Source organism: Hydra vulgaris, chromosome 04, assembly GCF_038396675.1.
Source record: "Hydra vulgaris chromosome 04, alternate assembly HydraT2T_AEP".
Taxonomy (NCBI): domain Eukaryota; kingdom Metazoa; phylum Cnidaria; class Hydrozoa; order Anthoathecata; family Hydridae; genus Hydra; species Hydra vulgaris.
The window spans coordinates 1794140-1810174 of record NC_088923.1 but is presented as its reverse complement, the minus strand read 5'-3'; the positions used below and the strand labels follow the sequence as shown (position 1 = coordinate 1810174).

The window sequence follows — 16035 nt, the reverse complement described above, 5'->3', positions numbered from 1 at the left end:
AGAGTAGATATTCCATAGGAAAAGCTAGATTGAAAGCTAGAAGACTCATAAATAGTATCTAGATTATTCACTTCACTTGGTGTTGCCCAACAAATAGAACAACAAAGAGTTGAATCAGTTACATCACCGAGGGCTGTTGCTACTTTGCCATTCAAACATGGTCATTTCTAGTTTATGTTCAATAAAAATATAAAAATGCTTTTTAATCTCATCTGATATATTTAAACCCTTCAAAATAATGTCATAATCATCGATATCTACTATACTGTTAATCTTCTTTTTCTCACTTGGCCTTTATAATACAAATCTTGTTGCTTCATCATGTTGAAACTGTCATTTAATTTTTTCAATTTTAATTATTAAATGTGGGTTATTTAGTTTATTTATATTGACCACAAACCCTTACAGCCCACTGTAACGGTTTGTGGTCAACGCTGCAGTAACTAAAAAGTTATTGTTATTATTATTATTATGTTAACTATTAGTTGCACCCTTCACATTTTGGCCAGTTTAGTTTTAGATTAGCCAGTTAGTTCACAGTTTGCAGATTAGAAGGGCACTGGTTTCTAGTAACAAATTCAACTGCTGATAATTGAAAAATAGAGTTATTTAAAAATCCTTTTTGGTGTGAATTTGACAAGTTTATAATGTTTGCATTTTCAGATAGTTAGGTCTAATGGTCTTATATGCTGTTAATCTTGGATCAAAACAAAGTGTTAGAAAAATTTACAAGCATCTCAAAATGGCTGAAAATTAGACTTTTTAAGCAAGTGGACATTTTGCTTTTAGATATATATGAGTTCTAAACTGCAACAAGCTTCCTATATTTTGCCCATTTATTGCAGACAGTAGTAGCTTATCAGAAAACTTATCTGTAAAGACTTGTGGATGAATAGAATAATATAATTTTTGAACCGCTTTACTTGGAAGTCTGAAATTTCAAATTTAAACTATCTACATAATGTAAATAACAATATGTAAAAATCAGGAAATCAGAAATAGTGACCCACAGGCCATTGGTTGAAATATAATGATTTGATCGTTATTTAATTTTATCTTATTTATTTAATTTTATTTTATTTTATTTTATCCTATTTAATTTTACTTTAATAATTTTGTCTTTTTTATTTAATTTTATCTTATTTGTGATTCAGTGTAAGTAAAGCAAAATAAAAAATTAACACCATGGAGAAAATAAAAACGTAAAAAACATCGCTGAAATTTTCACACAACATAATAAAGCTGACAAATCTGGTAAATTTAAATCAATAACATATTTAGACATTAAAGAAACACTTTTTAAAAACTTTTGCATTGAAACTATTGTACTACTTTCGAGTAGGTTTACCAGTCTTGAATAAATGAGTTTGCTTAGATTCCTTCAAATAGTTTTCGACCACAGTTTAAATATCATTTCTTTTTAAGCTGAAGCCAATGTCACTCTTAAATTGTACAAGTTCAACTATAAACCTCTCTGTACTTGGCTTATTGCTCTGGGCCTACCAACACCAGCAGCTCCATTTATTCTTTTTAGTCTGCAAAAAATAGTTTAAGGAATGTTATTACATAAAGCGGCTTCTGAATATGACATTTTATTATTGATAGCCTCAATACAGAGTTTAATTTTTCTTTCGCGATCTTCATTTTTTTCAAACTTTGACATTTTTAAATTAACAAACGTTAAGATAAACAAGACGTTTAGAAATTCAATAAAAAAGTTAAAAGCCTTTATGAGTTTCTAAGTTAATGATGTTAAAGTACTATTGTTAATTATTGTTGTTAATTACTAGTGCGTAAATAAGCTAACTTTTGCAAAAAAAGTGCATTCCAAAATCTGTTCGGAATTTGGAAAACGTTTTAATTAAGCAGAAAAGTACTGTTTGTAAGATATCTTATGAAGTATTGCTAATTTTTGACTTTTTTTTTCAGATAAATAATCACCATCAAATTCTACATCAAATTCTACAAATTGGTTTTATATTGTTAGTTTTTAAGGGTTTTAAAAAGTGTTTTGCTTGCAATGAAAAAATTTAATGGTATCAATATATATTTTAAAAATATTTTTTCATATTCTCATTATCTTAGTCTTCCAATTTATTAATCATTTCCCTTTTATTAAAAATTTTCATTTTATTAATTTATTTTCCTTTTTAAAATCCCACAAAAATAAAAGATGTAACAGTAAGTGAAATAAAGCTGTTCAGAATTAAAGACTGTTCGGAATTAGGGACTGTTTGGAATTAGGGACTGTTAGGAATTAGGGAGTTCTACAGTAATATAATTTTTCTTTACTCTTCCAATAACTTCGAACTCTAATAGTGGTTGCTTGCAGCCTTGTTGGAAGCAAAGATGTTTAAAAATATATATGTATAATAGATAATTGCTTTTAATAAAAATCTCATATTAAGGGCAAACCATATAGTGCAGGCCACTGTTTCAAAAAAAACCCTTTGTGTGAACATGCATGTTACAAGCAAAGTTTTTGTTGATATGAGATGCTTGTATGAAAAGGATTTGAAAAGTGGCAGGTGTCACTTAATTTTTATGTTTTGTGTCATGACCAATTGACCCTTACAGCAAAAAAATTTTTTATCATTTTTCAATTATTATGTACCAGTAGAAAGAACATTAAATAAGCTTTCAAAATAATATAAGAAACATATGTTAAAAATTTTTACTTCATAAGGTATGGGGCGTTACCAAACCAAACCGAGGGTCATTTAAAAAAATTACGACTAAATAATAATAATAATAAAAAATAATAAAACATTTATCATAAATCAGCTGGTACATATATTAGCATTTGCATTGTATAAACATACAAACATTATATGTAAATTAAAATGGTATTTGCAATTTAAATGCTTGTTTATTCAAGAGAAGAAACGACCCTCAGAAAATATTATATGGCAGTATTAAGTCAATTAACCTTGAAATATAAATGGAATTAATGACATTTATTTAACGAAAAACTTCATATATCCTAAGATTTCATTTTTATATTTAAAAACTTTCTAAATTTTGGAAACAAATGTTAAAAGTAACTTGCTTACAAGCTAGTATTTAATAATAGACTATATAATTAAATTGCAACTTCTAAATCTCTACTGCCATGGTCATACATGTCTTCCTTTTGGTAGTCTACATTATTATTTGTACATCTGTTACACTTGCACATATCAGTAAAAACAAGTTCATTTTTCAAACATTTGAACCTTTTATTATTACAGTCTCCTTTACAATGACAAATGTTTCACTCAATAAGTGCTATTGGTGCTAGACTTATGTCATGATCATATATCATGAGAGGCTGACATCTTGTTAACTCTGCATTCCATAGACTAGCAAAAGAAAATCCATTTAAAAAATGTATTTTGCGTTCACAAGATACTGATGTTTTTCTACTTTTAGTTCATTTTAGTTTTAGTTTATTTATTTAGTTTATTCATTTTAGCTTATTCATAGTGTCATTTTAGTTTTAGTTTAGTCACGAAAAATGTGTTATCAAATTATAATTTCTTTAAATGACCCCCGGTTTGGTAAAATACATAACGACCCATATCTTATGAAGTAAAAATTTTCAACATCGTTTATTGTATGATTTCGAAAGCTTATTTATTGTTCTTTCTACTGGTACAAAATAACTGAAAAATTATTAAAATTTTTTTTGCTGTGGGGATCAATTGGGTCATGACACAAAACATAAAAATTTAGTGACACCTGCAACTTTTCAAAACCTTTCTATACAAGCATCTCATATCAACAAAAATTTTGCTTGTAACATGTGTGTGCACACAATCGTATATAGTGGTCTGCACTAATAACTGTTTTTACTTTTTGTAGCTTTTGAAAATTATTATTATTGTTCTTGACGTATTTTGTAATATAATTATTGCATTTCATAATATTTAAAATAAAAGACTTTACAGACAAAAAGTATACATAAAAAACTCCTAAAAATGATTAGAAAAATGACTCAATCAAATTTTGATAAATAACCAATAAATATTATCAAAATAAAATAAACTGGCAGTTTGATTGTTTATTAAGTAAAGGATTTTCCCATTTAATGTAAAGTGCTTCTTTCACCTTTTATGTATGTTTGGTTGAAGCCTAAACCACTAAAGAATCTCAATTAGACAGATTTTTCTCAAAACTGATAAAAAATTTCGAATATATAAACATTTAAATGCATAAACTAATTGCAAAAACTTGTCTAAATGTAATTACTTAGACCAGCAGTCTGACATTGTACTGAAATAGAGAGCTGCTTAGAATTTTAGTACATAGATTGAATGACTAAATAGGCAAATTATAAAAGGGAGTGCTGCTACATTAGCACTCCCTTGCATCTACTAGGGTTTAAGGTGGGTTCGGGCTGAGCAAGCTATAACTTTTTTAATTGTTGGTTTTTTTCTTCATTTTCATAAAAACCATATGGAATAAGGTAGGCAAAAAATGTCACCAAATGATATCCACATACACTATAGCAGATAAAATAAACCTTAACCTTAAAAATTTTAAAAAATTGTTGTAAAAATGTGAATACTTCTGAATTTCAAAAAATGTAGATTGCATACACAACAGAAAAACGTCAACAAAATTTTTAAAGTTCATTTTTAGTTATCATAATTTGTAAGTTATTGAAAATAACTTTTTTTAGCCAACCATACTGTGAGTATATTAGGATGAAAATTACTTAGGATATTAGGATGAAAATTACTTTTTTTTTAATTTCTTCAGCTCTAGGTTTCTTTTATATAATAAAATAGCACTAAATTTAAAATTTCTTGAATAAAGTTTATTTAAAGGATTTAACAAGTCCCTAATATTATCCAAAAAAGTTTTTAAAAAAAATTATTTTCTGACAATATTTGGGACACGTTAAATATTCAAAGGTCAGTAGTGACATATTAAAACATGTTTATTTATATAAAAAAAAATTTATAATAAAAACAAATATAGCCATATCTAAAATACAAACCCGAAAAGCCTGGTTATAAAGTTCAGTTGCTTGATTTTCTGTAATAGAATTTTCTTCTCGAAATTGATTGACAGAATTTCGAATAGAGCTAATTGCCTTCTTCAAACCTTCTGCTTCAGCTCTTAATTCATCTGCACGAGCACGAGTTAGGGCATCATCAATTACTCGTTTCAACATTCCATCTTGACTTTCTTTAGCTTTTGTTATTAAAATAAAAAATGATGGTAAGAAATTTGTTTAACAGTTTACCCCCCGAACAACAACTTTATTATCATTTTTATTTTTTTTAATTGCTTGGTCTCCCCAATTACTAATTAAATAAGTCCATTATTTATTTGATTAATAATTGGGGAGTTTAACATAAGAAAAATTATATCTTCTCTTTGCCCCCATTTATATTGAAATATTTATTGTATTTAAATATTTATATGGCAAAACATGGATACAAAAAAAAAAATTACAATTTTTGATTTTGTTTTTCAATTCACACAACTATTTAAATCATTACATGGTATGCACAAAAATAATAGATCAATAAAATTAACTTATTGAGCAATTTAACCATAAAATGCGTTCAATGTTATTCTTCTTCTTAAAACCTAAAAGGGGTATATTCTATAACTAATAGAGCTTAAGTTATTTTTGTTGTAGACATTTTTCTTAACTTCAGATTAATTGGAAATAAGATAAAGTATGAATCTAAATATTATCTTGTTCTTCATCAATTGGTAAAGATTTTATATCGTAATTCTAATTCTATATTCTTTTTTTCATAACTTTAGTTTTACTAACTTCATAGTCTCCAAATGGTAGGGTTGTCTTTAACTCCTTTATTATCTTAAGTATGCCTCCTTTAAGTATGCCTCCTATTATTTAAAATAAAAAATTGGTTGCATAATTATGGTTGCATAATTGCTTAGAAATTTAGATCTTAGAGCTGGGCTATGCAGTAGCACAAAGAAAATTTGCACTCTTAAAAATAATATTGATGCAAGGGTTTTGATTGATGTTTATGGTAGTATATATATATATATATATATATATATATATATATATATATATATATATATATATATATATATATATATATATATATATATATATATATACATATATATATATATATATATATATATATATATATATTTGTTTTTCAAATTCAGTTGATTCCATCAAATTTTAATTTATTTCATGTTCCTAGTTTTCTATCCAATTAGCATAATAATCTATCAAAGCCAAGGCCAAATATTTGATAGTGTAGGTGTATATCTTCAAAACCATGCTTCTTTAATGGCCAACTATATATTGTATGTTCATAAACTAAAAAACTTTAATTTTTTAAGTTGACAAACATTCAATACAAAGCATGGTAGACGGAAAAAGTTACACAATGGTCTACTTAAAAAATACAACTTTACATTCTGCATTTTTTAGAAAAAAGTAGAAGGTCATTTATTCATTTTATTTATTTATTTTTATATATATTCTGATTAATTATATTTATCATTATTAATATTGTTGTAGTTTTTTTTATTATTATTATTATTATTGTTATTATTATTATTATCACCATTATTATTATTATTATTATTATTATTATTATTATTATTATTATTATTATTATTATTATTATTATTATTATTATTATTATTATTATTATTATTATTATTATTATTGTTATTATTATTATTATTATTATTATTATTATTATTATTATTATTATTATTATTATTATTATTATTATTATTATTATTATTATTATTATTATTATTATTATTATTATTATTATTATTATTATTATTATTATTATTATTATTATTATTATTATTATTATTATTATTATTATTATTATTATTATTATTATTATTATTATTATTATTATTATTATTATTATTATTATTATTATTATTATTATTATTATTATTATTATTATTATTATTATTATTATTATTATTATTATTATTATTATTATTATTATTATTATTATTATTATTATTATTATTATTATTATTATTATTATTATTATTATTATTATTATTATTATTATTATTATTATTATTATTATTATTATTATTATTATTATTATTATTATTATTATTATTATTATTATTATTATTATTATTATTAGTATTATTATTATTATTATTATTATTATTATTATTATTATTATTATTATTATTATTATTATTATTATTATTATTATTATTATTATTATTATTATTATTATTATTATTATTATTATTATTATTATTATTATTATTATTATTATTATTATTATTATTATTATTATTATTATTATTATTATTATTATTATTATTATTATTATTATTATTATTATTATTATTATTATTAGTATTATTATTATTATTATTATTATTATTATTATTATTATTATTATTATTATTATTATTATTATTATTATTATTATTATTATTATTATTATTATTATTATTATTATTATTATTAGTATTATTATTATTATTATTATTATTATTATTATTATTATTATTATTATTATTATTATTATTATTATTATTATTATTATTATTATTATTATTATTATTATTATTATTATTATTATTATTATTATTATTATTATTATTATTATTATTATTATTATTATTATTATTATTATTATTATTATTATTATTATTATTATTATTATTATTATTATTATTATTATTATTATTATTATTATTATTATTATTATTATTATTATTATTATTATTATTATTATTATTATTATTATTATTATTGTCATTATTATTATTATTATTATTATTATTATTATTATTATTATTATTATTATTATTATTATTATTATTATTATTATTATTATTATTATTATTATTATTATTATTATTATTATTATTATTATTATTATTATTATTATTATTATTATTATTATTATTATTATTATTATTATTATTATTATTATTATTATTATTATTATTATTATTATTATTATTATTATTATTATTATTATTATTATTATTATTATTATTATTATTATTATTATTATTATTATTATTATTATTATTATTATTATTATTATTATTACACTGCAAGGAGTGAACCTCCTGCAGCAGAACATAAATAAATATTCTGCTATAAGCAGATCAGGGGCTTAGTGCCGTACATTGTTAATTATAATATATTAGTTATTGTTCTTTCGGTCAAAACTGTTTTTAAAACTTCCAACACTATTCTGAAACACTGTCAAATTGTCGAAATTATTCCAGTGATTGACAACTCTGTTAGTGAAAAAGTTGTGTTGGTGCGCACAGTTTCTTACAACTTCACTATGTAGGCATTTACGATGTCCTTGTTGTGGAGCAATAGTTTCTGGCTCGGTATACCAGTTAACATGGTCTAACTTATTCTGTAGTTTGTACTGTTTGTACTGCTGAATGCAAACTGCATGTGCTCCTCTTTCTGTCAAAGTAGTTAGATTATAAACTTTAAATCTTTTTTCATAATTAAACTTTATAAGCGAGTGAGAGACTTTCGTGGCCCTATGTTAAACAAGCTCAACACATTTAATATCTTTTTTTGAGTAAGCATTACATGCAGGCATAAAAAACTTTAGATGAGGTCTATCATAGGTTATGTATAAATTTATCCTTACTTGGAAATCCGCTGTTCATCCATCCCAAAATACTGCTGGTTTTGGAAGCATATTGTGTTGCATAGGTTTTCTTATTGAGGTTAGGCATAACTGTCAGACCAAGGTCATATTTAGAGACTCTTAATACAAATTTATGGATGGAAATTTATATTTTGTTAAAGGCTTTAAAATTGATTTACACAGCCGGTATCTTTATTATAAATATGATTATTGATTTACATCTGTTATTTGAAAAATTATTAATAGTAAATCCTTATTTGAAAATTATTTGAAAAATTATTTATAGTAAATCCTTAAATTGTTAATGTAAAGAGACAGCATGAACTTATTTTTTTTAAAAGTATAGAAAGCGAAGACATTTATGATTCTCATATATACAACATTAGAGTTAATTTCTATACACAATATACAACAGATGCAAGATTTAAGATTTTCGCGCAAAAACATCTAAAACACCTTAAGCTCTATTGAAAAACTAGACTTAAACTATAAAAGTTAAATATGGTCATTGTGATATAAATGGCTTTATTATTTAATAAACACTAAATGCTTGTAAATAAACACTTTAACAATATGTATACCTTTAGATGCTCCAATTAGTCCAAATACCATTGAAACAAGACTCAATATATTTGCAAATGCAGCTCCCGTTGGGCCTGCTAAACTAGCCAATGTTCCGACAACACCCAGGCCACCGAGAAGCATATCTTGCCAACTTCCACTACTTATGCCACCAACAAGTTGAGTTAAACCATCTCCAACACCTTTTATACCTTCTATGGTTTCAAAATTTTAAAATAATTTTAAAAAACAATTATAAATATAAAATAATTATCAATTATAAAATCAAATTATATTTCAATTATAAAAATCAAATCAATTATAAAATAATTATAAAATACAACTTAGTTCATTTGAATAACATTTGTGACTATAAAGGTTTTAAAACATCTCACTTGCTACTTTTTCATTGTTTGCAAATTCTTTTTTAGCTTTTTTTGCTTCTTCTAAGAAAATTTCTTTCTTTTTTTCATACTCTAAATTTCCTTTTGGATTTAATGAGTTAGATTTCTGAAATTCAAACAAAAATATTAACAATTAGAAAATATAAAACAAAAATTTTTGAAATCAAATTGCCAATAAAAACATTTATAAAACATTGATTAATCTTACAAAGATGGGACAGAGGCTCAGGCTAAGCAGCTAGAGCAGGTCTTATAATATATGCGTTTTGGACTTTGCCTAATTAGAAGAACCAACTCAAATACAAAAACAGCACTCTATGCGAGGACAAATAAAAGATTTATAGAGTTAGAGAATGGAATCAGGTGTAAGAAAATAATGAGCACAACTAAGTGAGGAAATTTATTGCAAAAACACAATTCATTGCAGATCTTGCTAAGAAGCCATTCAAATAGAAAATTTTACTTAGCTTAAACCATTTCTAAGCGTTTAAGCGGTTAAGCAATTTCAAAGCGTTAAGCCTGAAATTAAGTGCATTAAGCCATAATCCGTAGGAACGAAATGAAAAAAGAAAAAAATGCTTTTCATTAACGAAAACAAGAACAGAATTAATTTTAAGAACAAGAACAGAACAAAAATGACAATTTTCATTTTCGAACAGAATAGTTTTAAAACGAGTTGAATTATTTAATATATATATATATATATATATATATATATATATATATATATATATATATATATATATATATATATATATATATATATATATATATATATATATATGTATATATATATATATTATAATATAATTATTAGAATTTAATTCGAATAAAGTTGTTATACAGTTCAAATATATTTATTTGAATATACTTATTCGAATCAATTTAAAAGAGGCGGTTAACAAACACAACTACACAATGAGTTTGAGTAAACTTTGTGCTAATAGAAAGAGGAATAGATCAGTATGATTGGTTTAATGGTTTAACAGATTAGTATGATTGATTGAATGGTTTAATTATGATGCGTCATCCAACAAATCAGTTTAGTCTTACATGGTGAAAAAGTATGCAATGCAAAGTTGTGTGGAAAGAACCCAACAAATCTTAAGGTTTGTTTATTTATCTGTTTGATGAATTGTTTTTATTTTGAAACAAAGAACTCATTTTATCATTTTAGAAAATACTCAATAATGTAAACAAACTTATTAAATAGATACATAAAATATAATAATATAGATTTAATATAGATATAATAATATAGATATAATAAATAGATACATAAAATGTAAGTATAAAAATAAGTTATACAAAGTTATTTATCTTTTTCTAGCTTCATTTAACAAGAAATCGTCTTTCTGAATATAAAGAGTCGGATTAAAAAAATCAAGTGAAAAAAAGCACTAAGGGATAAAGAGAAAAGCAGTGGATGAAAGTGGACCCACTCTATTAGAATAGCCCTAAAGTCAGAGCCAGACGTTGTTTTAATGCATTAATTGTAGAAACACCGCATGAACATTAAAGTCAACTAAATTCCCTTATTTAAATGATAATTGCAAATTGCGATCCAGTGACATTGGTGGATAATTCAAGTTTTAGAAAATTTGATAATACCTTGGATTGTAAATTTCCAATACCTGCCTCTGCCAAAATTACAAGCCTATTTAATAAAAAAGTTACTTTTTTGACAAGAAAAATTTATGAACTCACATTATAATTCATAGAACTCATAAAAGGTGAGCGCTTCACAATATACATTGATGGCTGGACTAAAAAAGATCTTATTGCGTCCTTTTTAGGAATTTCGGTTTCTTTTTTTTTCTTGCATATGATAATAAATGACTTACTTTTAAATAAATATAGCTTACTTTTAAAGTGACGTGAATTAATGGGGAAAATTCTCAAATTTTCTGTGGCCTCGGAAAAAAATGCAAACATATGTGGTAAGACTGTGATCAGCGACTGTTCTTCAAGATAGAACAGCACTTACTTTATCGTTCGAAGCCTTCTGGAAAAAAAGACATCTTTCAAAGAAGTGTTTGGTGACCTTAACATTGATTCACTTGCCAACAAAATGGATGATGATTCAAAATTTTATCAATCTTTTAGAATATTTTGACAATGAAACTTGTAATCTTCAGGCAAATGCACTTTCTTTATCCAGTGTTATACCTTTGATACTTAATTTAGAATTAATTTAGAATGCCACCTTAAGCAACTTGGAGATGCTAAAGATGTAGAAGTTTAAATGCTTGGAGATCTACGTCATTGGTTTGCAGTGTTTTTGCAGCCAAACAATCCTAATTTTAATCCACTGCATGTCTCCTTGACCCCATGTACGCAATGGCTCTGTTAAATATTGAACATACATAAATATATGCGTGCAATAATTCTGTTAGATATTGAACATACATAAATGTGTGCAAAAGTTCTGTTAGATATTGAACATATATACGCGTGCAATAGTTCTGTTAGATATTGAACATACATAAATATACGTGTGCAATAGTTCTGTATACATTCAACAAATCAGAGAGTGTGACATAAATTTTTTCAAAGGCCAAAAAAGTTGTGCAAATCAATTTCCCTTTAACAATTTAAAAAAGCTAATTCAACAGAACACCCAATAATCCAAATTAACCGCAGCATTGCTGAATATTTTGAGAAATCTCAATATATGTAGGGAGTTTTGGTTGACTTATCAAAAGCCTTGAATACAATTGATAACAAAATTCTATTTAAAAAATTAGAGTACTATGGAATCAAGGGAAACTTTTTAATGCTTCTTAAAAGTTATTCAAGCAACTGTATACAGTTTGCTGATAGTAATTTAACTGTATCTACCGATTTATTAGATTTAACTTGAGGATTCTTTTAGGGTTTTATACTAGGATTTTTCCTTTTTCTTATTTGCATTAATGATCTCCCTAAAGCCTCGAATTTAATGACTGTTATGATTGGTGATGATACTAATTTCTTTTTATCTAATAAATGCATAAAAACATTGTTTCAAAATATAAACATTGAGTTAATCAAAATTTGTGACTGGTTTAAAATGAATAAGTTGTCGCTTGATGTTGATAAAATGAATACTTTTTCATCCAACTTTTAAAAAGAAAAAAACTTCTTTTTATAGACAAAATGTAAATAAAATGCAAATATACACTAATTTTTTAGGTTTCTATGTTGATGAAAACCTTAGCTGGATACATCACATTGAGTTTTTGTGCAACAGTGGCTAAAAAATAGGAATAATGTATAAAGCAAGAAATGCTGTAAATAAACACATTTTAATACAATTATATTTCTGGTTTACCTATTGCTATATAAATTATGCATACAATTCCTGGGGTAATACCAATAAATCTAAATTGTCACCACTTCACCATCCGCATGTTGCTCGTCAAATTAATTTTAAAGATAGAATTGCCAAGCCTCTTTTGAAATGCTAAGCTTTTTTTTAAATGAAATGATAATCTAATTTAACAACTTTTTTTTTTTTAAACTAATTTTTGAAAGTCAAGTATTTCATTTTGAGAAGCTTATCTTTGGAATAAAATATTTTTGAAACACTTTGATTTTTCCTTTAAATGAAATTTATTTAAAAAACAACTAAAGAAATTATTTTATATATCGAAGACTTTTTATATTTTTAACTCTTTTATGTCAAATGAATACTTAACACATATGCTATATAACATATAATAGTATATCGGATCCTTATCTTATGTTTTTATGAAAATAGTATTAAATAGAGTATTTTTAGGCTATATTTACAAGTTTTTTTTATATATTCTTACAAGATTTTGTTCTTGATATTTTTCTGCTATTTTGTTATTTTCTAGATATATAACTACCCTGTTTGTAACTAGATTTATAACTAACCTATTTGTACATTTTACTAAGTCGAAAAACGAAGGACAGACAAATAGAACTTTTATAGTACACGTATTTATCAATTATTTATCAATTTAGTATTCATCAATTAATGAATTATTTATTGATATGTCAATATTAAGTATTTATTAATCAATTTATCAATAACCCTAACATTTGATATTTTAAAAAAATTTTATCTGATGTCCAAAGAAAATTTTCTGAACTAAAAATCATTAAACTCCATGATCTTGTAAAGTTTTACAGTCTTTTTGTGTTTGACTTTCTCCAAAATAAACTTTTTTAAATCATTTTATTAAAACAAATGAAGTTCACAATCATCACACCAGGAATACAGAAAATAGTAAGCTATACTCTTCTTTTTTCAACACAATTAAATATGGTAAGTTTTCCATAAAACAACAATGTATTTCCCAATGGAACCAGTGTATTCCTGCATTAATAAAAAAGTCTAAAAATAAATTTCCCCTTGTTATGGATTATTTACTGCTCAACAGAATTCAATTAAAAAATATATTGTTGGAGTGTATTTCTTCATAATTTCTCTCTGTGCTGAAGTTGACTTTGATATATAATTTCTTTAACAAACTAGTGGTTTGATTTTTGCTTTATTTAAAATTTACCTATATTATATTTTTTTATTATTGTATTATTATTATTATTATTTATTGTCTTATTATTGCTACATTTTAAGTTATTATTATATTTAATTATTATCTATGATATGTACATACTAGGGTTGAGCTTTTACCGGGTTTTAAATTTACCGGTAAATTGGTAAAAATAAAGGAATTTACCGGTAAATGGTAAAAAAATGGTAAATTTAAAAAAATAGAAATTCTTATGAAATAACATGCTTTTTTGACTCCTTAACATAATTTAGACATAGCTATAAATAAAACACAAAAACTGCAATTTTTAGGATTTATTTTTCATCAAAAAATGGGCTTTAAGGAAGCACAAAGTGTCAAGTAGGTCATCACTCATTCTGGATCGAATTTTTGTGACAAATAGTTCCGCAGCAGAAAATGCTCTCTCCGATTCAACACTTGTAGGAGGGATAGTTTTCAGAGCATTGAATAACAGCTCAAGATTTGAAGCTCTTTTGCTGGTGGCTTCAAAGACATAATTTCTTTTAAAATAGCCTTAAACTCATCATTTGAGTTATGTCTCTGCTTTTTGGCTGAATGTTTGATAGCCTCTTCCAATTCTTCCTGGAGAGAAAGTTATTCTTCAGCTTCTTTTCGTTCTTTGCCTCTCTCTACTTGATCCAGGATTTCAATATTTTATGTGGGGAAAAGCCTCGAAAGCAACGACTTTGCAGTTTTCTGAAGAACAGTCTTAGAATGCATGTTGAAAAATTTCATGCTCTTCAATTTCGTTAAGGCAGTGAAGGGTTGGACAAATATTTGTACAGACTGACCAAGTTGCCTTGTCTCCTCTCTGTAAATCGCTTTAAGGCAGCATCTTTCATTCTGATGCAAAGGCTGGATATTTCTGATTCAATTTATTGATCAGAAACTTGAAGATTCTCTCTGCTGTCAACAGGGTGGCATTTTTCCTGCAAAGAGCTTCAGCTGCCAATTTACTGGTTCAAGGACATCAACAATGTCAGTCAAGATGTCCAACACTTGCTGTGTGCATATGAGACTTGGAGAAATGTCTGCAAGAACAACCCCAATTTGTTCATTGATATTTCGAAACTGTTAAATCATTGCCAAGAGGCTGTTCCATCTTGTTCGACAGTCCAAAATGAGAATCTCGGCCGTGGTGTTTTTAACTTCTTCTTGCAGCACATTATTTTTGACTGGAGATTTCCTAAACAACTTGACAATCTTCCGAACTTTGATGATTACAGACAGGAAATGAACTTTTACCTTTGGGAGAGAAATGCTTTCATTGATTTCGTCATCAATGAATCTGGAATTTTCTTCGTTGTCCGAATCTGAATCTTCCTTTTCGTCATTGTCGCTCTCCACTTTTTCCTCGTCCAAATCGTTGCTCTGATTTTTTTCGTACAAAACTTCCTGAACGGCCAGATGAACCCAGAGAGTGTAGCAAGTTTGATGTTCTGTAGGAACAACTTTCCCAAACTTGACCATCATTGAAGCCCCGTCAGTGACAGAACAAACAAAGCAATCAGCCAAGTTCAGTCTAAATTCTTCCACTCTCTTTGAGACAATTTCTGCTGCTTTTTCTGCAGGGAAAGATCCGGAAACACGTGTGAGTCCAAGGTTCCAGCGTTTGTTCTTCTGGTGAATGTTGATGTTGAGAAATCTTTGGTTTTTCAGGGATATGTATTCATCCAGAGTGATGGAAAAACGTTCTCCGGTCAACAACAATGAGTTTAGTTGATTTTTCAACTCAGCTTTAACACTGGCAGAATGGTTTTTCACCAGCTGAATGGCTTGTTTGTGGTTTTTTGGGAAATCGTAGCCTTTTTCTGTCATTGCCGACCGAATGAATGTGCTTTTGGTTAAAGCATTAAAACTAAATCCGTCCAAGGCTGTCAGTTTTGAAAGAACTTCACCAATTGACTCCTTCTGATAAAATGTTGAGATTTT

General features: G+C 25.4%; 1 protein-coding gene across 1 annotated transcript in view; it reads right to left on the bottom strand.

The window, feature by feature from the left end:
- Positions 1–16035, bottom strand: part of LOC136079510 (uncharacterized) — a 101493-nt gene that overhangs the window by 63488 nt on the left and 21970 nt on the right. Inside the window, exons 2-4 of the mRNA XM_065795249.1 lie at positions 9569–9683; positions 9194–9388; positions 4985–5181 (exon numbers count right to left, since the gene is read on the bottom strand). Of these exons, the coding sequence (XP_065651321.1) occupies positions 4985–5181; positions 9194–9388; positions 9569–9683 (507 nt within the window). The remainder of the gene's footprint in view (positions 1–4984; positions 5182–9193; positions 9389–9568; positions 9684–16035) is intronic.